Genomic DNA, 24,779 nt, shown 5'->3' on the forward strand with positions numbered 1-24,779 from the left:
TAAAATAAAAAAGACTGAGTAAAGAAATACTAAATTGTCAACACTGATTATCTACCAGTGGTTTTCTTTCTTTCATGGTTCTTCAACTGTTTAACTGAACAAGTGAAAGTGAGTTGATGTATTTTATGATTGTGATTTATTTAAAAGACGAAGACATTAACTACTTGGGATTAGTAAATAACACCAATAAATAATTTAGAATGCTTTTTTTACTTTAATAAATAATGATATTGCTAATTGTGTGACAGAGCTAACAAATTACCAAATGGCTACTTCATTCAAGGCATGTTATTTCCCTACTCCTAAAGTAAAACTGTTTACTGACACTTTTTAAAGGATCACTAATATAATCATATAATGATCATAAAATATGAAAAATTAAGAATAAAATAAAGCCTAAACATAAAATATTTAATGAAAATGCTTATTCTCTAAAATTATTACTGATAATTATCAATATGAATTTGGAATGGTACAACTCATCATCATGAAAACATTTTAGTAAGTTTTCTGATAAAATCAAAATATACAGTAACTTACATGTCTTAACTGACAGTACACAGTAATATTCATATGGAGATGTAACTATATTAAAATATTCTTTATAATGGATATGTTTACAAATCCATACCCCTTTTATGCATTCTTATCTACATACAGGTATACAGTTAACATACACAGAAAACTTATTATGTGCCTGGCACTGTGCTAAGCACTTTATTTAATCTCATTTAATCCTCGTAACACGATAAGGCAGGTGTACCATCATCCCTACTTCAAAGGCACTAAGATATAAACATTTCCCTATTGAACAACTGTCCTTTTGCTTATAATACTTAAACAACAAGGTTATGTTTTAACAACTTACTTTCAAAATATACTTAAAACTGTAAAAGTACTAGGGCTTCACAACATTTTTTCTTCAGGATTCCTTTCTGGATGGCTAGGAACTGCTGAAATTGCTTTGAAGCAGAAAGAAGCAAAACTAAAATATAAAGATTACAATTTAAAAAAAAAGACTCCAATATAAATATATCAACCAAATAGCTGTTTTAATCTCTTTCCAAGACCAGCAAGAATGAAACCTCAAAATATACTGGCGGATTTTTTTGTTCTGTGTTTTCTTAGATTCTTTCTTGTATATTTCAAATTTATTCATCTCAGAGACAATTAACCGTATTGTCTTACTTTCTTTATTCTTGTTGATGACATAGGTGGGGGGAGGGTTTTACAGACACCAAAAGAGTTAAACCCTCTCAGAACTGGCCAATTCCTAAAGATAACTTGCCTACCAAAATGCCTTTCATACAGAAACTGACCAAACCAGAGATTATTCCACCAACTATATCCTTATCTAATTCTCACACACCAAACCAGAATTTCCCCTACCTCAAATCATCCCAGAACCAGGTACCAGGAAATAAGAAACCTGTCCTACAGAACAAAGCCTGGAAGAATTAATCAAATTAGCCAATTCTTAACTATTTATTCTGTCCAGTTTGCCTCTCCCTGGAAAACCTCAATAAAAGCCACGGTCTTAAGATCTCCCCTGAGCTCTTTTCTGCCTCCTGATTACCATGGTATCTTCCTCCTCAGCTCTGTGTGGCACGCAGTGACCTCCTCTCTCTAGAATCAGTGAGCATAATCAACTTCTTCCGAGCCTCATTCTCATTACCCCTTACAGCCACAATGACTTTACCTTACCACTTCCAATATGTACATTCTTAGAACAGGTATAAACTTTAAACTTTTCATTATAAAGTAGCTGATGACCACAAACTTACCAAAATAAGAGTCTTAACTGTAACTTTCCTCCCTTTCTATGGCACATCCAACAAAATGGTCATCGTGTTCATTCAACACCTTGTGTTTCTTCTGTGATAAAGATATGTAAGACAAGGTGTTTAACCAGCAGTAACTGACATGGTAGAGAAGACTTACCCAAATAATTACATAATATGAAATTAGCAATGCAACTTACTAATTTACTGAATGACAGAGAACTGTACTAGACACTGTGCAAAATATATGACTTAAGTTATTTTACGACACACCAGAGATGTAGGAGATGGCACTTGATCTGGGCAATATTCCAGACAGAAACAGAAATATGCCTTAGAAAGATTAAAGATGGATGGATTGGAATGGGGAGATCAGGTAGAAAGCTACTGCCACAATTCTTGCATAGACTAGTAATGATCTAAACTAAAGCAAAGAATTTTAACTGAGATAGGAGGAAACTACAGGCCCCAGGGTTTAGGATAATTAGCTCAAGATAACATATGTAGCCACTTGCAAATGCAATGAAGACACAAGAAAGTTACTAAGAGTAAGATTTTGGCAACTGAGTCAACACTGTTGCTACAGGTTAGGAAGCGGACTCTAAGGTGAATCTAAGGTTTAAAGCTAAGTGAACTGAAGAAGCATCAATAAATAAGGAAGAGCAGCTATTTCAGCTGTTGTAGAGAGCTGGAGACAGCTAATTCACAGTACAGTGGTCTCCATTTAAACTGTTCCTTTTTTGTTCTTCACATTTTATCTTCTCATTTTGAAGCTCCACATTATATCTTCACATTTTATAATCTCAGAAATGTCTATTTGTCTTCCTTGATTTTCTTAATGTATAAATTTTTCCCACAGTCAAGCACAATATAAGCAGCAAATGTCCCATTTTTTATTAACAGCCTTTTTATATACTAAGCAAGTAAATTTAGGCATACTTGTATTAAAATAATTATGTATGCAAAAGAGTAGAAAGCTGCAGCCAAATGCATTTATTTTCAATTTAAAAGGCTGCTTATCACCTTAGGAAGGGCAGGTTTGAAAGCGTGAATAAGCAGGGGAAAAAAAAAATGATTTAAGTGTCTGTTCCTCAAACTACCAGTACACAAACTATACCTTCTGTTACAGACTGAGTACTTATGTCCTGCCCCCACTTCCCAAATTCACTTGAAATTCTATCTTCCCATGTGACAATACTAGAAGGTAGGCCTTTGGGAGGTAATTAGATCCTAAGGGTGAAGCCCTCATTGATGAGATTAGTGCCCTTTCTTAGACAGCTCCCTCACTCTTCTGCCATATGAGGACACAATGAAAAGATGGCCATCCGTGAACCAAGAAGCAAGTTCTCAACAGATAACAAATCTAAGCACCCTGATCCTGGATTACCCAGACTCAAAAGCCAAGAGAAATATGTTTGTTGTGTAAGTCACCCAGACTATATTATTTATGTTGTAGCAGCCTGAACAGACTAAGAAATCTTCAAATTAACTATTCATTAAACTTTCGAAAATAAACAATGAATCTAACTTCTATCATTTATGTAATTTTCACAAGAACAACAAAAAAATCTGTTTTTTGTTATTACTATGTATCTTTAAAGTCTTAACAGTAAAGGAATTTATATTATATCTTGCTCTAATACAACACTACCTTTAAGTGAAAATGGAACCCCACTCCAGTACTCTTGCCTGGAAAATCCCATGTACGGAGGAGCCTGGTGGGCTGCAGTCCATGGGGTTGCAGGGAGTCAGACACTACTGAGCGACTTCCCTTTCACTTTTCACTTTCATGCACTGGAGAAGGTAATGGCAAACCCACTCCAGCATTCTTGCCTGGAGAATCCCAGGGACCGCGGAGCCTGGTGGGCTACTGTCTCTGGGGTCGCACAGAGTCGGACACGACTGAGGTGACTTAGCAGCAGTAGCAGCAAACATACATTTTGGGGTAATTTGGGTATAACTTTTTCATTTGAGCTTCAACAAGGTAAATGAAAACTAAACATAAAGAAGTATGTACTTTTACGATTAGCACAATGTCTAGGACAAAGCAGATAATCTGTTGAATAAATGCCTGAGTTTCAGTTATAAATAAAAAGATATTGTCTATCTCAAAGCAAATACAGAAACAGCATATTAGCTACTTCAGTGTAAGACTTACTTTTCTTTTAAGAAAACATTTACTGAGCATTTTCTACATGCCAGGTATTGTTCTTTGCACTTCAGTGTGATAGCTCACTTAATCCCTACAACTACCCTTGGCATGATTATCCTCATTTTACAGACAAGAATACTTAACACAAAAAGACTAAGCTATGTGCCCAAGATAACACAGCTAAAAAATAAAGGTAAGTGCCCAAGATAACATAGCTAAAAGGGTACAGGGTTTGTACCAAAGCATTCTAATTTCAGAGCCTACCCTTTTATTTTATTTGGGTTTCCCTGGTGGCTCCAACAGTAAAGAATCTGCCTGCAATGCAGGAGACCTGGATTTAATCCCTGGGTCAGGAAGATCCCCTGGAGAAGGAAATGGCAGCCCACTCAGTACTCAGGCAAGAGTATCTATAAGCAAATACAAATATCTTTTTTCTAATACAAAATATAGCTTTATACACAATGTTCTACACCTTGCTCTTTTCACTCAATTTATCTTATAATAATGTGCAAACTCCTCCCTCATTCTCTTCTTAACTACATAGTATTTACATTACACTGACTGAATTATTTTACCGGTTCCCAACAGACTGTCATGGGGGCTTCCCTGGTAGCTCAGATGGTAAAGAATCTGCCTGTAACGCAGGAGACCTAGGTTCGATTCCTCAGTCAGGAAGATCCTTGGAGAAGGGAATGGCAACCCACACCAGTATTCTTGCCTGAAGAATTCCATGCAGAGTTGGGCACGAATAAGTGACTAACACACAACACTGTTGGGGCTTCCCAGGTGGCGATAGTGGTAAAGAACCCGCCTGCCAATGCAGGAGACCTAAGAGATGTGGGTTTGATTCTTGGGTTGGCAAGATCCCCTGGAGACAGACATAGAAACCCACTGAAGTATTCTTGCCTGGAGAATCCCATAGACAGAGGAGCCAGGCAGGCTACAGTCCATAGGGCTGCACAGTCAGCCACGACTGAAGCAACTTAGTACACACAGTCACAATGTTGTTTCTAATGTTTTGCTGTTATAAACAATGCTGTAGTAACACTCACTTTGTATATATACAAATGTAGCTATCAAATCAACAGCTGTACTCTTGGATTTCTTGAAGAAAGGGTATGTACATTTGTAATTCTGATATATGATACCAAATAACCATTATAAAAACCTATGAAAAACACAAAACCTATGAACACTTATTTACTGACAGCCTCACTGCAGAGATGGTATTGCAGTCATACACAGGTCTTCTGCACTTCTCTTAGTATGAATGAGGCTGCAGAGTACTCATGGTTTAAAAGTCATTTGTATATCCTTTTCTGTGAAGTGCCTGTTACTATCCTTTGCCCATTCTGTGGTTTTTATCTCATCAATTTTTAGAAGTGCTTTGTATCTCAGAGATTTACACTTTGATTTTAATAAATATTAAACTTTTTATTTTCCTGTTTGTCTTTTACCTTTGTTTACAGTGACTTCCACCTAGCAAAATTATTTTTACTTCCATGCAACTTACCTTTTCTATGCCTACTCACAATTCAGAAAGTATTTCCTAACTCTAACGAAAGAATTTTTTTTGAGGGATATACATTTTATTGAAAACCTTAAATACTCTTCAGACAGAACACAATGTCTTCAATCAAGGCTCCCATGTGGCCTACAGGAAAACTGCAATTTCTGAAGTAAGGGCAAGGAGAGGGACAGTACAGAGGATGAGTGCTTAATTTGCCAAAAGGACCTCCTCACAAGTTTCCAAAATAATTTTTAAAAATCAGTCCATGTTTTCTTGAAGCACATTTTTATCATTATAGCCTTTACATTTAAATATTTGATTCATCTGGAATTTATCCAATATGTACATGGCATGAGGTAAATCCAACTTTTTTATTTCCTAGATGATGCTCCTACTTATACCAAGGTCATTTATTGAATCTCTCTCACTTGAATTTTTTCCTCCATGCTTATGTCTGGGCTCTATATTGTTTTATTGGTTTTAAATGGCCATATGTAGGGCAGTTTTAACTACCAAGGTTTTAAAATTAAAACATGCTATTAACTATATATATATATATATATATATATATATATATATTTTTTTTTTTTCCCCCCTGCTCTTATTTTTCAATTTTCCTAACTACTCCGGCCTATTTTTTCCATATGAACTAGAGAATCAATTTGTCCAGTTACTGGGGAAAAAAACCATTTGGTATTTTTATTCAGATCACATTAAATTGACACTAATTTTAGAGAAACTGATAGGTTTATGTAGGTTAAGCATGCCTGTCCACAAATGTGGTTACCATTTACTGAAGCGCTCTGTATCCCTCATAAGTGCTTTCAAGTCTTCATATTCTAGGTGTTGCACATTTCTTAGGTAATTCCTAAGTCACTGTACCTTTTTCTTGCTATTGTTAAGTACTGACTTTTGATTGCTGCCATCTAATTGGACTTTCTTTCCACTAAGCTTGGTTTTGTTTTTTAATTGAGGTATAGCTGATTTATCTGTTTCAACTTTACAACATAATGATTTATAATTTTTAAAGATGATATTCCATTTATGGTTGTTATAAATTATATTAATATCTATCCATACAAATATATGTAAATATAATATATATATTATTGGCTATATTCCCTATGCTGCACAATATAGCCTTATAGCTTATGTCATACATAGTAGTGCCTCTAACCCTATTTGCATTCCCCCTCTTCCCTCTCCCCACTGGTAGTCACTAGTTTGTTTTCTGTATCTGCAAGTCTGTTTCTTTCTTATTAGATTCACTATTTTTTAGATTCCACATAGAAGTAATATTGTACTTTTTATCTATCTGACCTATTTCACTAAGCATAACATCCAAGTACATCCATGTTGTTGCAAATGACAAATTTTCATTTTTCGTGGCTGAGTAGTACTCCATTGCGTGCACACGCATGTGTGTGTGTGTGTGTGTATACACACACACATCTTCTTTATCCATTCATCTGTTGATAGACACTTAGATTGCTTCCATATATTGGTGACTGTAAATCATGCTGCTGTGAACACTGGATTACATGTACCTTTTCAAACTAGTGTTTTCTTTTCTTTGAATATATGGCTAGGAGTAGAATCAGTAGTCCTTTTTTCTTTCTTTGAAGAACCCCCATACTGCTTTCCACAATGACTGTACCCATTTACATTCCCATCAACAGAGTACAAAGCTTCCCTTTGGGATCTCCACATACTTGCCAACATGTTATCTGTGGTGTTTTTGATGGTAGCCATTCTGACAAGTGTGAAGTGATAACTCATTGTGGTTTTCATCTGCATTTCTCTGATGATTAGTGATGTAGAGAATCTTTATTCTACATCAGACAGGCCTGATGGCATCTAGATGTTTTCTTTGGAAAAATGTCTATTCAGGTCTTCTGCCCATTTTTAAATCAAGTTGTTTGCTTTTTGATATTGAAATGTAGGAGCTATTTATATATTTTGAGTATTAATTCCTTATGGGCCATATCATTTGCAAATATTTTCTCCCATTCAGTAGGTTAATTCCATTTTGTCAAAGATTTCCTTTATTCACCAGGTGGATTTTTTTTTTTTTAATATTTATTTATTTGGTTGTTCGAGGTCTTAGCTGTGGCATGTGGGATTTAGTTCCCTGACTAGGAAATGAACCCAAGCCCCCTGCCTTAGGAGCACAGTCTCAGCCACTGGACCACCAGGGAAGTCACTATGGTTTTATTTTGACTCTGGGCAAGTTATTTAACCTCCTGAAGTTCTATTTCCCTCACCTATAAAACTGAGCTAACTGTACTCTGAAGGATGGATTTAATGCTTTTGGATAATGTATAAAGGATTCAGCACAGTGCCTGGCACATAATGGTGGTTACCGTTATTATTTTCAAATGTCCACATCCTGCTGCTGCTGCTGCTGCTAAGTCACTTCAGTCATGTCCGATTCTGTGCAACCCCGCAGATGGCAGCCCACCAGGCTCCCCCATCCCTGGGATTCTCCAGGCAAGAACACTGGAGTGGGTTGCCATTTCCTTCTCCAAAGCATGAAAGTGAGAAGTGAAAATGAAGTCGCTCAGCCATGTCCGACTCTTTGCGACCCCATGGACTGCAGCCTACCAGGCACCTCCGTCCATGGGATTTTCCAGGCAAGAGTACGGGAGTGGGGTACAATCGCCTTCTCCGGTCCACATCCTAGTACCTAATATATTCTAAATATTAAGTTTCTCCAACTACGAGGTGGGTATCTTTCTTCTCCCCTTTACACTGTCCTATTAACTTCTAAGTATTTCCTTCCCCCCTTACTCCTAGTAGCAGAGGCTTACTCAGCTCCCCAGCTGAGTGCAGAAATAATCTTAGGTTCAGGCAGAAGTAACAGCAACCTTTCAGAATTTTACCTAATTATTCTTCAAAAAATAAGTGTAGGTCCAGGAAGTTCATTCTTGTTAGTCTAGTTATGTCATCTATAGCTGAGCAATACCTTGATCAAAAATCAGGAGTATACATGTGCTGATTCATAAATACTTGGGATCAACTATGAGAAGCCATCACAAACTTCTTCAAAGAACTTATAAAGAACCAAAATTTCCTCCAATTGTTTTCAGAAGCTCTCCTTCTGAAATTAAAACCTGGTAGGGAGTTCCCTGGTGGTCCAGTGGCTGATATACTCTGGGCTCCCAATGCAGTGGGCCTGAGTTCAATTTCTAGGCAGGGAACTAGATCCTACATGCCACAACTAAGACCTGGAACAACCAAATTCTGCTGAGGGGCTCTTTTAGCCTTACTTTATTCTTTTTCTCCCTTTCATTTCCCCTTCACAAAAGCAAGATCATTATCTCAAAAAGCACATTTCTCAGGGGCTCTTGCCTACATGCCAGCACACACACAATTAATAGTTAAAACTATTTCAGCTTTCAACTATTTCACAACTTCTATGTGACATCTTGTGACTTCAAAACCTTTGTTTCCAATAAAATCTGGAAATCATAAAGTCAGACATAATTAACTAATAGGTTTTTGTCAGTTAAATGAAGCAAATGAACCTATTAATAAAACTCAAATAAGCAGTCTATCAAATGGCACCTTAAAATATAAACGTTTTATCTATATATAAAAATTCAAGTTTACAAAACACATGAAATAGAGCAGGCAACCATTTAGATTACTTCAAATTTACAAAGGTGTTATATTGCTAGGTACTTTAAAACAGTCTTCCAAAAGCACAAAATTAAGTATCGTTAGTGGATTATTAATTTCTTAAAAGGCTGGAACCAAGAAGAATGTTAAACTACTATGAACCGAAGAGTAAACAAAAATTTAAAATAAAACATTTCATGCCATTAGTTCTATTCTTTCTCCTCACTTACAGTACTGAATTTACTAATTAAATATTGTTACCAAGTTCAAAACAAAATTCACCTCACCAAACCTTTTCTCTCTCCTCCTAAAATAAAAGTTAACATTCCTCCTCTTCCAGGATTCCCTATTTCTATTCATGATTCAACCAAGGATCACACCTGGCTCTTCCCTTTACCCTGACCATTCATTTCCATCTGGTTACCAAAGCCCATCCATTCTTTGTCTCCCTAATGTCATGCTCCCTTCTTGTTTCAAAGAGCTACTCTCATAATCTAATTAATTTCTCTACCTCCAAATTATCTCCCTTCTATAAAAACCAGATATGACCTATTGCAAACTACAGACATCAAAAGATATCTACCAAATTAAATTCAGGCTCCCTAACTTCATTAACTCTATAATCTGACCTCAATTTTACTTTTCTAACCTTCTAGCTCACTATTTGCAGACATTTCAGTTAACTGAAATAGTATTCTCTCAGTAGGCCTCATATCTGCCTATTTGCATTTGAGGTGCTTTACCTATAAAGCATTCTTCTTCATTCTTCCCTCCTTGAAATACTATATATTCTTCCAGTTCATATGCTATCTTCCCTTTAGAAACTCATCTACAATCCACTCCATCCCAAAGGGTTAGTTATACTATTCATCTCAACACAGCACTGTTTATGCATTTATAATACAGCATATTTTATATGTATTTCTATGTACTTAAAATAATTCTTCCCTTCTAGATCTTTAAATGATAATAATCCCATTACACTTAGAAGCTTATCAAATAATATACATTTTTAAAGTTTCATTTATAAATATTTTCTAATGAATTTATCAACTTTGTAAAGTGAGACAAAACTGTGTTAAATTTTTTAAAATAAATTGTTATTGTTCCTTTTAGATATGCTAAAATTAAAGATGTTCTTTCTCCTTAAGAAATAAACGGGGAGGAAATAAAGACTAAACATGTATATGTTTGTGGTGGCATTACTTACAACAAAAATCTGGAAACAAGTTCCAGAAAATAACAGAACGCAAATTTGGTATATTTAAATAATGAAATGTTAAATAATCATTAACAACATCCCCACCATAATACCATTTTAAAATGGTATTTTAAAACCATAGAGAATACTTACTAAATTGTTATTCAATTAATGAAAAATAGCTGAGAAAGAAGAACATATATTCCCAGTCCATAATCAGAAATATATTAATATATGAATACAGAAAAACTGTTAAATGACAGCAGTATTTATCTGTGCATGACGGCATTATGGTTGATTTTTATTTTCCCTATATTTTCTGATTTAACTACCAAGAATATGTAATAAAACCATCAAAAACTAAAAATGTGTTATTTCAAAACAGTGACACCCAGCAAAAGAATAAAATGAGACTAAACTTAGATATTAATAAAGAAATAAGGTATTTTACGGAGAAGGCAATGGCACCCCACTCAAGTACTCTTGCCTGGAAAATCCCAGGGACTGAGGAGCCTGGTAGGCTGCAGTCCATGGGGTTGCGAAGAGTCAGAAACAACTGAGCTACTTCACTTTCACTTTCCTGAACTAGAGAAGGAAATGGCAACCCACTCTAGTGTTCTTGCCTGGAGAATCTCAGGGACAGGAGAGGCTGGTGGGCTGCCGTCTATGGATTTGCACAGAGTCGGACACTACTGAAGAGACTTAGCAGCAGCAGCAAGGTATTTTAATGTGAAAAACACATTACTAAAGGATTACAGAATGTTTTCTTCATGGGCTAGAAAAGCTGAAATAAAACTCTGCAGTACTAGAACTGAAGAAAAATGAGTAATTCATGTAAACAAAATACTATGAATTAAAGAATGCCATCAAAATTCAAGAAATTTCCCTTTTAACCAAATTAACTTCAATAATACAATTATACTCAGCACAGGTTTTTCTTGCATGTAAAGTAACCATAACGATTCATCAAGATATAAAAATAATTACTGCCTTTTAAATTCCATCAGCCTGGAAAAAACATACATAGAAACTGAAAGGAGAAAACCATAGAAACTGAAAGGAGAAATTAAACCATTAATATGGTTTATTTATTAATGATTTCCACTTTTCTACTTACTAACACAATCCTAGTCCAAAGAAACCCTATAACAATGGCTGAATACATTTCCTCCATTGTTTTAACATGTATCTCACATATCTGATACACCTTTTGCCTAGGAAAATTTAATATCTTGAAGTGAGACTTTATTTCTTCAAAACAATTTTAAAAATACATGAGGTTTGTGAAAAATGACCTTTTACAACAGTGCTACACTCATGACATATTGGGGACATAAAACCCAAAGAACACAGTCGGCCCTCCTTTTCCATGAGTTCCTTATCTCAGCATTCAACCAACATGTGGATGGAAAACACAGCTAACCCTTAAACAACATGTGTTTGAACTGCACAGATCCACTTACTTATACATGAGTTTACTTCAATAAATACTTGTATTTTCATTTTACAGATCTTTAAGGGTAGGGAAAAGTTTATGTTCAATTAGAGATCACAATATGCAGAATCATAAAACTAGGGTTTGAGTTCTGATTCTATCCAAATTGTTTCTGCTTCTTGCCTTTGAGTGAGTCTCTTCAATTTCTGTTTTTAAGGTAGAGATAACAGTATGAGGCTTTTCAACTGCATGGAAGATCAGTACACCTAACACTCATGTTGTTCAAGGGTCAACTACATTTAGGGGGGAAAAAATCCCAGAAATTTCCAAAAAGCAAAACTTGAATTTGCCATGCCAACAGTTATTTATGTATCATTTACATTGTATTTATAACTATTTACATTGTACTAGGTACTATAATCCAGAAATGATTTTAAACACATGCAAAGGTTATATGCAAACACTATGCCATTTTATATAAGGGACTTGAGCATCCATGGATTTTGGTTATCTGCAAGGGTGCTAGAACCAATCCTCCATGGATACTGAGACACAGACTGTACTTATTCAAAGACAATGGAAACTAGACCACCTAGGCTGCCATCTGTAACAAGAATCCTTAGTAACTGCTCAAACTGTGAAACTGAAATCTTCCATCCTCCTGTTCTTTCAAGGAAAATATGTGGCTCCATTTCCAATCAGATAAAAAACTAACATATCAAACACAAAGACAAAATCATTAGTTCCAAATCTTTTTTAAAAGCTTCTATTTGTTAGACTGCTCAGATTAGGCATCTACTACTAGTATTGCTTCTCGACTGGTTAATGGGTTTATAAAGCATTCTCCAAACCAATGCATCCTACAGAAAGATACCATGGCAGACTTGATACAATATAATTAACCCAAAGCTCCAATGTTAACCACCAAATCTGTTGTGCCAGGCAGTTACTATGGACCTTGGATAGTAGCATAGCATAGCATTAGCACAAAGGGATACAGAATATGATATATAACAGAACAAAGAGAAAGAACTGGGTGTTACCATAGTTAAGTTTTTGTTCCTTGGTTTAAATATTCTTCATAACACACACGGTTATAATGAAGTACCAAAGTGGTATCACAATGCAAGCATCTCGGTAAAATAATGATTCATTTCAATAAGCCATCAGCAGAATGGCAAAAAAAAAAATCTGTGCATTAGAATTTGATCTTCCTCAAATAGAATATACTATTGTAAATAATTTTAAACATAAGTACAATTAAGTGAATAAGGTAGGAGACTGGGAGACTTAAATTTTCAGATTCAATTTATAGCTTTTCACCAGTCACCTGCTGTCTTGACAAGTTACTTACCAACTTGTGCTGCCATTTCTCCGTAAATTTATCCCCTAAGATGAGGATAATTCTTGCAAACTGTGTCACAAGCATTTTGAAAGGAACCATGAGTTATTGTGTAATGCTCTTGAAATTCCTCAGATGTAGGGTCCTACACAAAGTAAAGTATTATTATACATCTCTCTAACAGTAGTCAACTGTTTGCATTATGATTTTTTTCCCTACCCTCAACACTGTGACTCTTGGACACTAACCTTTCTCATAGTAAAGTGTCCAAAGCAAGCCTCCATTCCTGACCCAAATAATCATTTTTTCAAGTCTTCGTATCATCCACATCTTTCTCTTCCTTAGAAGGTATTGTGAAAATTGGGAGTTATAAAACAGCTTCTTTGGTATTATATGCTTTGATTCATTAAGCAATATATGGGATAATTTGGAATTTTTAATCTACTCTAATGTGAATAATTGTATTTCCCATATTTATACATTTATTTTCCTATATTGTTTTTCAAATTTCAACTTTTTTTTAAGGAAGTCATTTATAGATTTATGTTTTATGAACAGAGAAAACAAGTCAGGAAATGAAGAAGCAAGAGAGGCAAGCAAATTATATGACCAAAGTGTTTTCATTGCAATGATCAACAGCAGACATTACCATTTAGGGACACAAAAAAACAGAATCAATGCTCATAATCTTTTATCTTCTGTAGAAGAGTTGAGCACAAGCTATAATAAATTTTCTCATACTATTCAAAATTTTATCTACTGCTGGCTTTGCAATGAAGTCCGTCTTTGGTTCAAGAATAAAATATACATATTTGAATTTTTAGTTTGTGTTGATAGGAGTATTATATCTGAAACAGAATTCTCACCCTTCTTACAGGGTTCCTAAAATGGCTTCACTTTGAATTTATGCACAGGGAAGGGACCGGTGAGGGATAATAAAATATGATGTCTTCACTGTATAACCTTTAGTTATAAAATAGTAACTTGAGAGATTTTTTTAAAGCCCTCAGAATTACATTAAAATAATGATGGAAACTAGCTTCCTCCTAGATGAATATTCCTCTACATTCTAACATGGCAGGGGCAAAACTTTGTGGGATAAAGATAAAAACCACAGAATTTAGAGTGGTCTAATATTTGCTACTCTAGTGATTAAACTCTTAACTTCAGTTTCCTCATCTGAAAAAGGAGGACCATAACACCTGTCAGCTGATATGCAAGACTGCTGTGAGGGTTAAAAGAGATACATAATCCATTTGAAAGAACTTTGTACACCATAAAAAGTTATTAAAACAGTCATTTTAACATAACTATCACATTATTTGCAAATGATGGATATAAAAGTTTAACACTATGTCTAACAGAAAACAAAAATAGATGTGTAAAACATATATTTAGGACCATGGACACGAAATCTTATCTATGGCTAGATAGAGAGTGAGTAAATAATAAGAAAAGTACACTTCCTAAATGTTATCTTAAAATTTCAGAAGCAAATTTAGAAGTACAAAAATAAAACAATTTTACTTAGGTGGACTGACCTATCACTTTGAAGATTAAATATACTATCTACCTGTTAGCTATGAATTAAGGAGGAAATTGAGAGGTTATAAATTTTAGAAGGTTTAAAAATATTCCTATGAAGGAAAAATATATACAAGAAAGTTAAATAGATACACACTTCTCTGCAAATAGTTCAGAAAGAAGTAGTAGTGATAGCAAGGAATATGCGTACACAAGAGAACGAAGATGAACATGGACTTAATCTGCATTCTTGGTATAATAAAGGAAATCAGTGAACTCTCCCCAAGTGGTTACTAGAATGTCCAGAATGGAAACTTCTCCCAACAGGCCATAGGACAAATCTATTTACTACACTAAAAGGGTATAGAGTCCTCCAGGAGGTTATCATGCCTCTCAAGAATAGCGTATCTATGAATAAGGCCACCTCTTCCACTTTTACTCCTTAATATTTAGTATGTTTATAAAATGAATTTCTGTAAGAAAACAATTCTTAGCTCTGTTTGCTTTCTTCATGACTCAAGTTTAAGGCTCTGATGAAGTGAATGATGTTTATATGGTCCTAAAATTCAACCAGACTCATTCTCCTCCCAGGAGACTTTAAAACAAATTAAATAAGAAAACCTCCAAATCTTCTAATTCATTTCTCAAACTCACAAATGTTTTAAAAATGGTTAGGGAAGAAGCACATTTAAATCATTAAGGAATTATTCCAAAGGGAAATAATTTTAGTTAAAAGCATTATTACATTTTCCACCCAATCCCCTTAAATCAAAGCTGATTTAAGATTAAGCCCCTATGGAGCAACTACCTCCGTTTGACATTTTCCTTTTCCTACCTGTGTAACTCAGTACACTTCAATACATCATTTAATTTGACCTTCTAGTAATAAAAGTTTTTCTCAGGATAAAGACTCTCTCCTATAAAGCTAGCTATTTCAGCTCCAGATTTACTTTCTGGCTATTTATGTGATCAATCATCAAATTAAACTTAAGATTTCATTTTTCCCAGAAATTTTCAATTCCATCCAATGACATTTCTCATCATTTAAACTTCCTAGTCTCAAAATACATGCCACATCATGACGAATTTCAATTCTCTCTAGTTATTTCATTTACGTATGCTTTAATGCCCAACCAAGTCTCTAAATTTTTCAAAGATAAAGTTTATGTACACCTTTCATTTTTCTATCCCATAGACTGTGACGTACTCTGAACAATAAGGCAATCCTAAAGAGGTATCAAAACAGGTAAACCCACCCTCCCAACTTTATATTCCCAAATAATGGTTCCAGGATGAAGCAACAGTGATATAAAGGTCACAATGCAATCATCACAATGTCAACATGGCCACAAAGAAGCCTCTTCTGGCGAACCTCACCTACAGGGTTAAAAGCTGTTCCAGGTACTAAGTCATTATACTATTAGCACACGGTGTCTACCACCCTTGTCTTGGACACAGAATAGATGTTAAATAACATTTAAAGAATTTAAATCTTAGTAAATTTTAGTAACCATATTGGCAATTTCTATGTGCTAGCTTTGTACTTTCTACTTGCCCTGTAGCCTCTCAGGAATTACTAAAGCAAAACAGAGATATGTTCAGTTACATTTGTGGGGCATGTTAAGTATAAGAATAGTAACAGCCCCATTACCATGAAAATCTCAACCTGAGACAGTATTCCAAGCTAAGTAAAAAAGGTAAAGGACCCATCTGCCTCTGAAGCAGTGATTACAAATAGGTATCAACAAATTACCACTCATGTTTAACAACATGACAATCTCAATGTCTAAGATTATGAAAATCTGATGATTCCATAGAATATTTTTCATGAGGCAGAGTAGAAGAAAACCACCATTTACCTTGTTTTGCAATAATTAAACCTCTTGTATTAAGCATCACTATCATTCATCCAAAAAAAATTAAATTACAAATTAAAGCAGAAGAAAAGAGATTAAAACTATCAACCAAAAAAAGATGAAAACTACACAGTAATTTACAAGTTAGAAGAATGAGGTTGGGCATGGTGGTGAAATGATTATGAAAAATGAGTAACATGCTTTAACACCTTTAGTATCTTATACCTTCATTAACCTCTTAAAAGACTAACAAGAAAAAAATCACTTAAATATTGATGTGGTAAAGAAAAATAACTGCCATAGAAAACACTTAGATGCCATTATTGTTAAAGTTAAAATAAATTGTGAATCAGTACAGCTGTAATCTTATCTGAATTTACCATCGTAAGAATTAACTTTTAGTTAACACGATTGAAAAAAAAATTCACATATTTCTAAGTGTGGTAATATCTGACTTTAAAATACATATAACAAGGAAAACAGAACATGAAATGTGACCAAATTCCTCAAAATTCTCATTATCCTACAAATTATTTTAAATTTGGTTTGTATGGCTACTACATTATCAGGACATCTCAAAGACACAAAACTTTCAATACCTAGTGTTACTACTTGAAAGTAGGAAACTAGGGAAATAAAAAACATATCAAACTAAATAAAATCGTGTATTTAAAATACAACAGAGAGAACAACAGAATAATTAGGATTATGTTTTAGTCAAGTAAAAAGGTTTCATCTTAAATTTCCCCCCTTTCTGATATACGGAAAGCACACAGTAAATTATACATTTAAAATCTGCTCAGTGTGGCTGAACAGTACTTATAAAAAAGGACCTACATACTGTATATTCTTAATCAATATACTCAGTATCAAAGAAGATCTATATACTGCAAGGTAGTTTTCTCTATTGTTTTACAACACCAAAATTAATTTCTGAAACCACAGCCTCATACATTATAAGAGCAGCAGTTAAAAAAAGAAACAAAGTAAGTTCTTAGAAGCATGCAAACTGTAAAGGATATATTTAAGGCCTAGTTTGCTTTTAAAGCTCAAAAAACATATGAGTTTAGCAAAATTGTTTGACACATCAAACAATATAACTATTAGAAGAGCAAACAAAAAATTTTTCAACTTACCTGGTTTCTTTCTGGATTTTTCATGACCTAGCTGCCCTAGATCATTACATCCACACGTGTACACTGTTCCATCATCCAGAACAAATACAGTATGTCTGAGTCCACATCCTACATCTCGAACCTTTTTATTTATAAAAAAGTCACTTTTTCTGGGCTCTAGTACAATTTCTTCATCAATTCCACCCAAACCTAGCTGTCCAAAAGAAGCATTTCCCCAGCACAACATGTTCGTGATTCTTCTGGTCTTCCAGCTTCAATAAAAAACTCCCTTCTGAAACACTGGCAAGAGGAGGTGTCCCTATGTCTGAGAAGACAGAAAAGAGTTAGTATGACTTCAAAGAAAACAATGTATAATTGTTTTTCAAGTGCTAGGCTACAATAATCAATTTGTATTAAACATGAAATCTGTAATATGCTACGTAAGTATCATTCAGTTTCCAAAACCCATCAGTGGTATATTCTTAAAATTATTACATAGAAACGTTCAGGAAAAACACATCACTTCCCATAACTACAAAACTTTATTAATTAGCTCTGACTTGTTCTTATCTTCTGATAGACTAACTGAAATATTAAGTATCTTGACAAAGTTAATCTTTTTTTGCTTTTTGCTTTGGATAATTTCAGTGGGAATAAGATATAAGACATCTGTCCACTGCCCCCAAAAATCAGATATATACTCAGTGAAAAACTAAGACTACAGAAACATAAACGCTTGCAATCTCCCTGAAGTCACAGAATACGTGAATAATTAGACTTTCTAATAATACCTACCTCCACATTAACAGAAAACTAGAGTTCTTACCTGTACTAGAAAAAAAAAAAAAAAATAATGGAAACTTTGTGTTTCCCACAATTTAAAGAGTCTTCCAACTATTCATAGTAAGAGGTCCCAGGGAAAATTATAGTTCTGTAGTTAAACTCTAATCTTAAGAAAACCGCCTCCAAAGATCATACCTTACAAATCAAAATATTAACACTCTGACCTCACAATTAAATTTAAAAACTAAACCAGTGTACCTAATTATAATACAAAAGTATGCAGTTTAAAGATCAAGACTCTCCCCCAAAATTCAACATTTTCTATTACGAGTGGTAACCATGCCTGAAAAATATTTCCCCAAGGCAATCTATGTCTATCTATACCCCGGAGACAATTATTTGAAGATGGGGGGGAAAAACTGCAAATAACATTGGCACTGTCGATTTTTCAAGAACAGAAATGGGGATTGGGACACTGATAGTCTGATGGCGAAATCTGTAGAACTTTCCAGTACACTGAATATTTCTTCGCTTACATAGACACGGTAACAAAGAGCTCACTTCATCTAAACCTACACAGATTTTTAGACACATCGCGTACTAAATAACACAATTACAGGAAGCCCGTCTTATTCTCGTTGTAGTCACCCACATTCCTTATACAGAACCTAAGAAGTTTCCAAACCCAACTTTCCTACGTTCAGGCTAGCACTAGTGCTGAAGCTGTCTCATTCCATCCATGACCCACCCATTAGGAAAAGTTTCATTTCATTCTTTTGGGGCATCTGAACCCGATAGTTCCCGTGAGTTATGCATTGTCTGATCGGTTTTTGCTCTGTTTTTTCGAGGACAGGAAAACACCCTTAATTTCAATGCACGAGGTTTATCCATCCTTTTCTTTAAAAAGTCAGAGGAGTAATGAGAAAGACGTCCTCTCGCCAGCAACAGGTAGGGGAAAGAGAAGCACTGTATTCCCATCATTCCCTGAACATGCACTCAGAACAGCTCAGGGGAACCGCGGGAGAGAAATCATCTGCACACACCCAACCTCACGGGCAGACCAGTCAACTACGGCAGCCGCCCGCTCGCAGCAGCCGCAGAGGCCAGCGGACGAGGTTCCGCACCTCGGCGGCCCTAGTCCCAAGGAAGCCCTTCCCCAGGGAGGGGCGACATTCCAGCCCCCGGGCCAAGGGGCCCGGCACTGCCCTCGTCCCCCACCCCCCCCCCACCCCGAGGAAACGCTGAGAAAGCACCCAGCGCCAGGCTGGCCTGTATCCGCCCAGCCCGGCCTGCCCCCTCCCTAACGCCGTCACACGCCCCCGAACCCGCCCGGGCAACGACTCACCGGACCCCTCAAGGCAGGGGAAGCCCAGGGCGGCTGGGGGCGGCGCCTCCCCCGAGATCGAGGCAGCGCGGCAGCTGAGGCTGGTCTCCGGCTCCTGCACCCTCCTCCTTCAGCCAGTGGCGGCGAACACCAGCGCTCCTCCAACGTCGGTGAAGGTGCTCCTCTGCTCCTCTCTTCGGCTCCTGTGAAACTTTACCAGGCTCCTCAGAGAAAAGCAGCCGCCACTGCTGTCCAGTCCAGAGCCAGCCGTCAGCTACCCGGATGGAGCGGGAGGGGAAGGACGGGAGGAGAGAGAAGCGGAGAGCACTAGGGGTGGGGAGAACAGGGGGAGAGACGGGAGGAGAAGGGAGAGGGGGAGGTGGTAACGCGGGGGAGGGGGAGGGGCTGGCCGGAAGTGAATCGCAGAGCACGCGCGCGAGCCCGCCCACTTCCCGGCCCGCGCGCCTGCGCCGGAATCCTCCCAGGGCACACCGACCCAGGCGCCTGCGTAGTGTTCTGTTTTGCCTTGCCTTTAGAGGAAAACGCCAAATGCCAAGTTGGGGTTTGCAAGACGAGCGGAGGCGTTTGATGTGTCTTGTAACAGCGTTTCAGCGTGCATAAGGACCTTTTAGTAAAGAAATTTCTTCGTTTTTTGGCTAGCTTGTTTTTTTCCCTATTGGTTCCATTCTATTATTTTATTCCACCTTTATCCAAGGAGAATTTGAAGTCGCAGAAAAAACATCGCAAACATGTAAATAAAGGCTGGTGAAGTCTTTTATTTTATCCCTTAGCCTCACATGGAGCTAATCTGAGCATACCAGATGTATTCACAGCAATGATGGAGCCTATTGGCATTAAATATCAACACACATTCATGCTCCTGATAAAATGTTGGCTGCCATCACTTTCTGCACTCTTTCTTGAAGATAAACATTATGCAGGGCCTCTTTCATTCAGAGAAAATTAAGCAATGTGTGTGGCTGGAGTTCCAGCTTCACATAAACAAACTGCATTTCCTAGACCAGTCAAGGGGGGAAACTTAAAACAAGGCACTCTTGAAACTTTATGTCACACTTCTCTAGTACCTTGACTTCAGAATGTTGAGAACCTAGAAAAAATTCCACAGTAAGCCATTATTTCTTGATCATATTGAAAAATATATCACAGATTGGGCAGTATCTGTGTATGTGTATTATTAGTATGTGTATGGAAAAGGCAATGGCACCCCCACTCCAGTGCTCTTGCCTGGAGGGTCCCATGGACGGAGGAGCCTGGTAGGCTGCAGTTCATGGGGTCGCTAAGAGTCGGGCACGACAGAGTGACTTAACTTTCACTTTTCACTTCCATGCATTGGAGAAGGAAATGGCAGCCCACTCCAGTGTTCTTGCCTGGAGAATCCCAGGGACAGGGGAGCGTGGTGGGCTGCCGTCTATGGGGTCGCACAGAGTCAGACATGACTGAAACGACTTAGCATAGCATGTGTATTATTAGTTCCTTAGGGCTGCCATAACACAATACCACAAACTGGATTTCTGCTTGCTTAAAACAGCAAATGTATTGTCTCACAGTTGTGGAAGCCAGAAGTCTGAAATCAAAGTGGCAGCAGGGCTGGCTGTCTCCTGGGACCTCAGAGAATTTTCTCCATACTTATCTCCTAGATTGTGATAGTTGCTGACAGTTCTTGGCATTTTTTGGCTTCTAGAGGTAACACTCTAATTTCTGCCTCCATCTCCACATGATTTTCTTCTCTGTGCCTCTGTGTCCTTCCCTTTTATAAGGAAATCAGTCATTGGATTAACTCCCACCTTAATCGATTGTGACCTCTTTTTTAACTGCATTGCATCTGCAATGACCCTATTTCCAAATAAGGTCACATCCTCAGGTACTGGAAGTGAGGACTTCAGTTGTCTCTGGGCAACCCAATTCAACCCACAACCTTAGTTCTGTATATTACAGAAATAAGAGTAAAAATTATAAGGTACTTAAACAGAGAAAGCATAATTTCAATGTTGGGAGTGGTGATGATGCTCATGAAACATACTTAATTCTTATTCTGATAGCTTCATTGCCCTTGTAGGGCTTTTGTTGTCTTTTAACCTTCAGGACTTTATGTCTCGGAATGTATCATTAAAGGGGAAGTTGTGGGATTTGAGTCTTCAAGGTATGTAACAGATGCTGCAACAAATAGACACTAAATATGAGTCCTAATGTGGTAAGAGTGTTTTTTTACCTTTTAAACATTCCACTGAGTATTCCTAATGAGTGAAAACTAATTTCCAGGAGCTCCAGGAGATGAGGGCACCAGGAGCTTCTTAAAAGTTTTGTCTGTTCACAGACTTAGAAAAGGAACGTATGGAGGGGGGAGGGATAGTTAGGGAGTTTGGGATGATCATGTACACACTGCTGTATTTAAAATGGATAACCAACATGGAACTCTGCTCAACGTTATGTGGCAGCTTGGATGGAAGTGGGGTTTGGGGGAGAATGGATACATGTATGAAATACATGTGTATGTATGGCCAAGTTCTTCCCTGTTCACCTGAAACTACCACAAAAGTGTTAATTGGCTATACCTACCCCCAATACCAAATAAGAAGTACAAAGTTGGGGGAGGGGATTTTTGTCTGGGGAGGTGCCACTAACCACTTCACATCTGCACACATAATGTTAGGAAGAAATACACACCTAGATGCAAGGGGACTAGGAAACATAACCTCTGCTGAGTTTCAGGTACTACTTTATACCAGAGAAGAGAGCACAAATTGGTGGACAGCTATCTCTGCTATGTGGATGCATCTCTACAATATTTTACAATATAGATCTTGCTTGTAGAAAGTGGAATAGACTTTTGTAGATGTCCCTTTTAACCTTATAAATCTATGAAACTGAGGTAAGATATCAGAAAAAAGGCTATGATTGCCTTTAAAGTGAAATAAGCATAGGGTCAGAAGGTTAGTAGGATAATATAAATTTGTTGTATAAAAGCAGCATGAGTAACTGATCATGAGTAAGTATGGGCTGTGGTGCTGGTTTGTCTGGATTCAGAGCCTGAACCTACAGGCCACTCAGATCTCTATCCTTCTATCCTCCCAAAGATACCTACAGACATTTACTAATGGTCTGTTTTACAGAAAATTACTTCTCAGTCACAGTTTCTATGAATGGGGGAAATTAATAATCCTTCTCACTAGGTTGTGGAAATTTAATAAGATAACATATACAATACCTTGAACTTGGCCAGTGTTTTGTAAATGTCAGCTTTACTATTACTAATATTACCTCTCCTGAATTACCAGTAGTAAGAGAACATTTGGGAAAGCATTCCATATCACAATGATATAATTTTAATATAGAACAAAAGTAAAATATGTTTTACCTCTTGTGTTATTTTCACTTAAAAAAATGCTCAGACTGTTGAGAAATAGGTGTTCATCCTGTCCCACTCTTTCCCTTGCTCCCTTCCATCTAGCCATATTGCTTGTGCTATATACCACCTGACCTCCTTCATTCAATTCTGCAGTCATATTACCTCCTCAGTCTTCCCTGATCACCCTACCCAAAAAACCAGCCCCTCACTTTCTATAACTTACCCTGCTTTATTTTCTCTTATGTCTATTATCACTACCTGATATTCATGTGTATAATACATAAATGTATAATATTCTATTTATTATATTATATATGTCATGTATAGCCTGTGCTCTGTAACAAGAGAAGCCACCACAAAGAGAGGCCTGAGCACCACAACAAGGAGTAGCCTCAGCTCACCACCAAAAATAAAAATTAATTAATTTATATTAAAACATACTTTGAAAATAGAATTAACACAGTTGGGATGGATGGTTTGTAGGGGATCAGGGAATGGGAGGAGTACTGGGTCACTAGGAGCTTTCTGACTTGAGGACATTTACCACAATGAGGATGGCTGATGAGGGAAGAAGAACACATTTTGACTAGGAAAAACGAAGTGGTCTGTTTTGGCCTTAAGTCTGAAAAATTAAGAGTGTATTCCTATATTAGTTTCCTAGGGCTGCCATAACAAAAATCCCACAGACTGGGTGGCTTAAACAACAAAAATTGATTTTCTCACAATGCTAGAGGCGAGAAGTTAGATATCAAGGTCTTGGCAGGTTTCTTCTGAGGTCTCTCTTCTTAACTTACAGATGGCTTTCTTCTCCTTGGGTGTTCACATGGCCATTCCTCCCTCTGTGTATTCTCTGTCCTAGTCTCTTCTTATAGAAACACCAGGTGTAACGTGTTGGGCCCTATCTCCACATTCAGAATACAGTCACATTCTGACTTACTGGAGATTAGGATTTCAGCATATAAATTGGGGGCAGGAGGGGGACAGAATTCAGCCCATAAATTTTTTTCTTCCTTCTGAATTGCATTTTAAAAGTCCTTATAATGTTGTCTTACTGGGTATGGACCTAGCCCTGAAATGAGTGAGATGAAAGAAAGATTTCTCTTCTGCCACATAAATGAGAAAGCACAGAAGAAATTTGCTCTTTTTAATAGATGCAAGCAAAACAATTTTCTTGATAATATTATATGTTATATGTCACTTAATCAACAACATGAAGAATAATAATTCTAGATATTTATTATAGAATCCTTCTCAACTTTCACTCTCACATTTATACTAATCTTATTTCCCGCTCTAAATTTACATTCTGACTCCAATTTCCTTCTCAGTATCCCAGCATAAAACAGTAGTAATGATCATATTATAACGACCTGAAACATTTTTAAATGCTCTCTTTCATAATTCTCTATAATTTCTTTCTGTTTTCTATCCCCTTATTACAAGAATTCAACTGGCATTCAAACAGGCATGAGCCTGAAAAAAATCACATGTAATGTAGCTATTGACCAGTATGTGGGGATGTGTCCATGCCTTTGAAATTACAGCATGATTATTCCAGTTACTATACTTTCTAAACAGAGAGAGTGCTCAAAATGACTGTACTGATTTGTGGGGTGTTTTTTTTTTCTTTTTGTGCAGTGTGGACAGTAAAAAATAAAAACCTTTTTTAAAAAACTTTTAACTGTATGATAAACTATGCTTTTAAATTAATTTTATCCCACAGCAATCATAAGATGAGAATGCTGTAAGTTCTAATTAATAATGAGCA

The 24,779-nt window shown here is 36.6% G+C and overlaps 1 protein-coding gene across 11 annotated transcripts in view; it reads right to left on the reverse strand.

Moving 5' to 3' along the window:
* The window catches only part of HERC4 (HECT and RLD domain containing E3 ubiquitin protein ligase 4), a 126,495-nt gene extending 106,455 nt beyond the window's left edge, over positions 1 to 20,040 (reverse strand). For 3 of the 11 annotated variants that reach the window (XM_044942175.2, XM_006071521.4, XM_006071520.4), the window contains exons 1-2: positions 19,666 to 20,037; positions 17,559 to 17,862 (exon numbers count right to left, since the gene is read on the reverse strand). In XM_044942175.2, coding sequence (XP_044798110.1) covers positions 17,559 to 17,784 — 226 coding nt within the window. In that variant the 5' untranslated portion in view covers positions 17,785 to 17,862; positions 19,666 to 20,037. Of the gene's footprint in view, positions 1 to 13,054; positions 13,188 to 17,558; positions 17,863 to 19,665 lie in introns of those variants that run through there. The other 8 variants (XM_025284609.2, XM_025284611.2, XR_006550812.1 and 5 more) reach the window with 4 other exon arrangements.
* Between the last annotated feature and the right edge of the window lie 4,739 nt (positions 20,041 to 24,779).

The sequence above is a fragment of the Bubalus bubalis genome, chromosome 4 (assembly GCF_019923935.1).
Source record: "Bubalus bubalis isolate 160015118507 breed Murrah chromosome 4, NDDB_SH_1, whole genome shotgun sequence".
Taxonomy (NCBI): domain Eukaryota; kingdom Metazoa; phylum Chordata; class Mammalia; order Artiodactyla; family Bovidae; genus Bubalus; species Bubalus bubalis.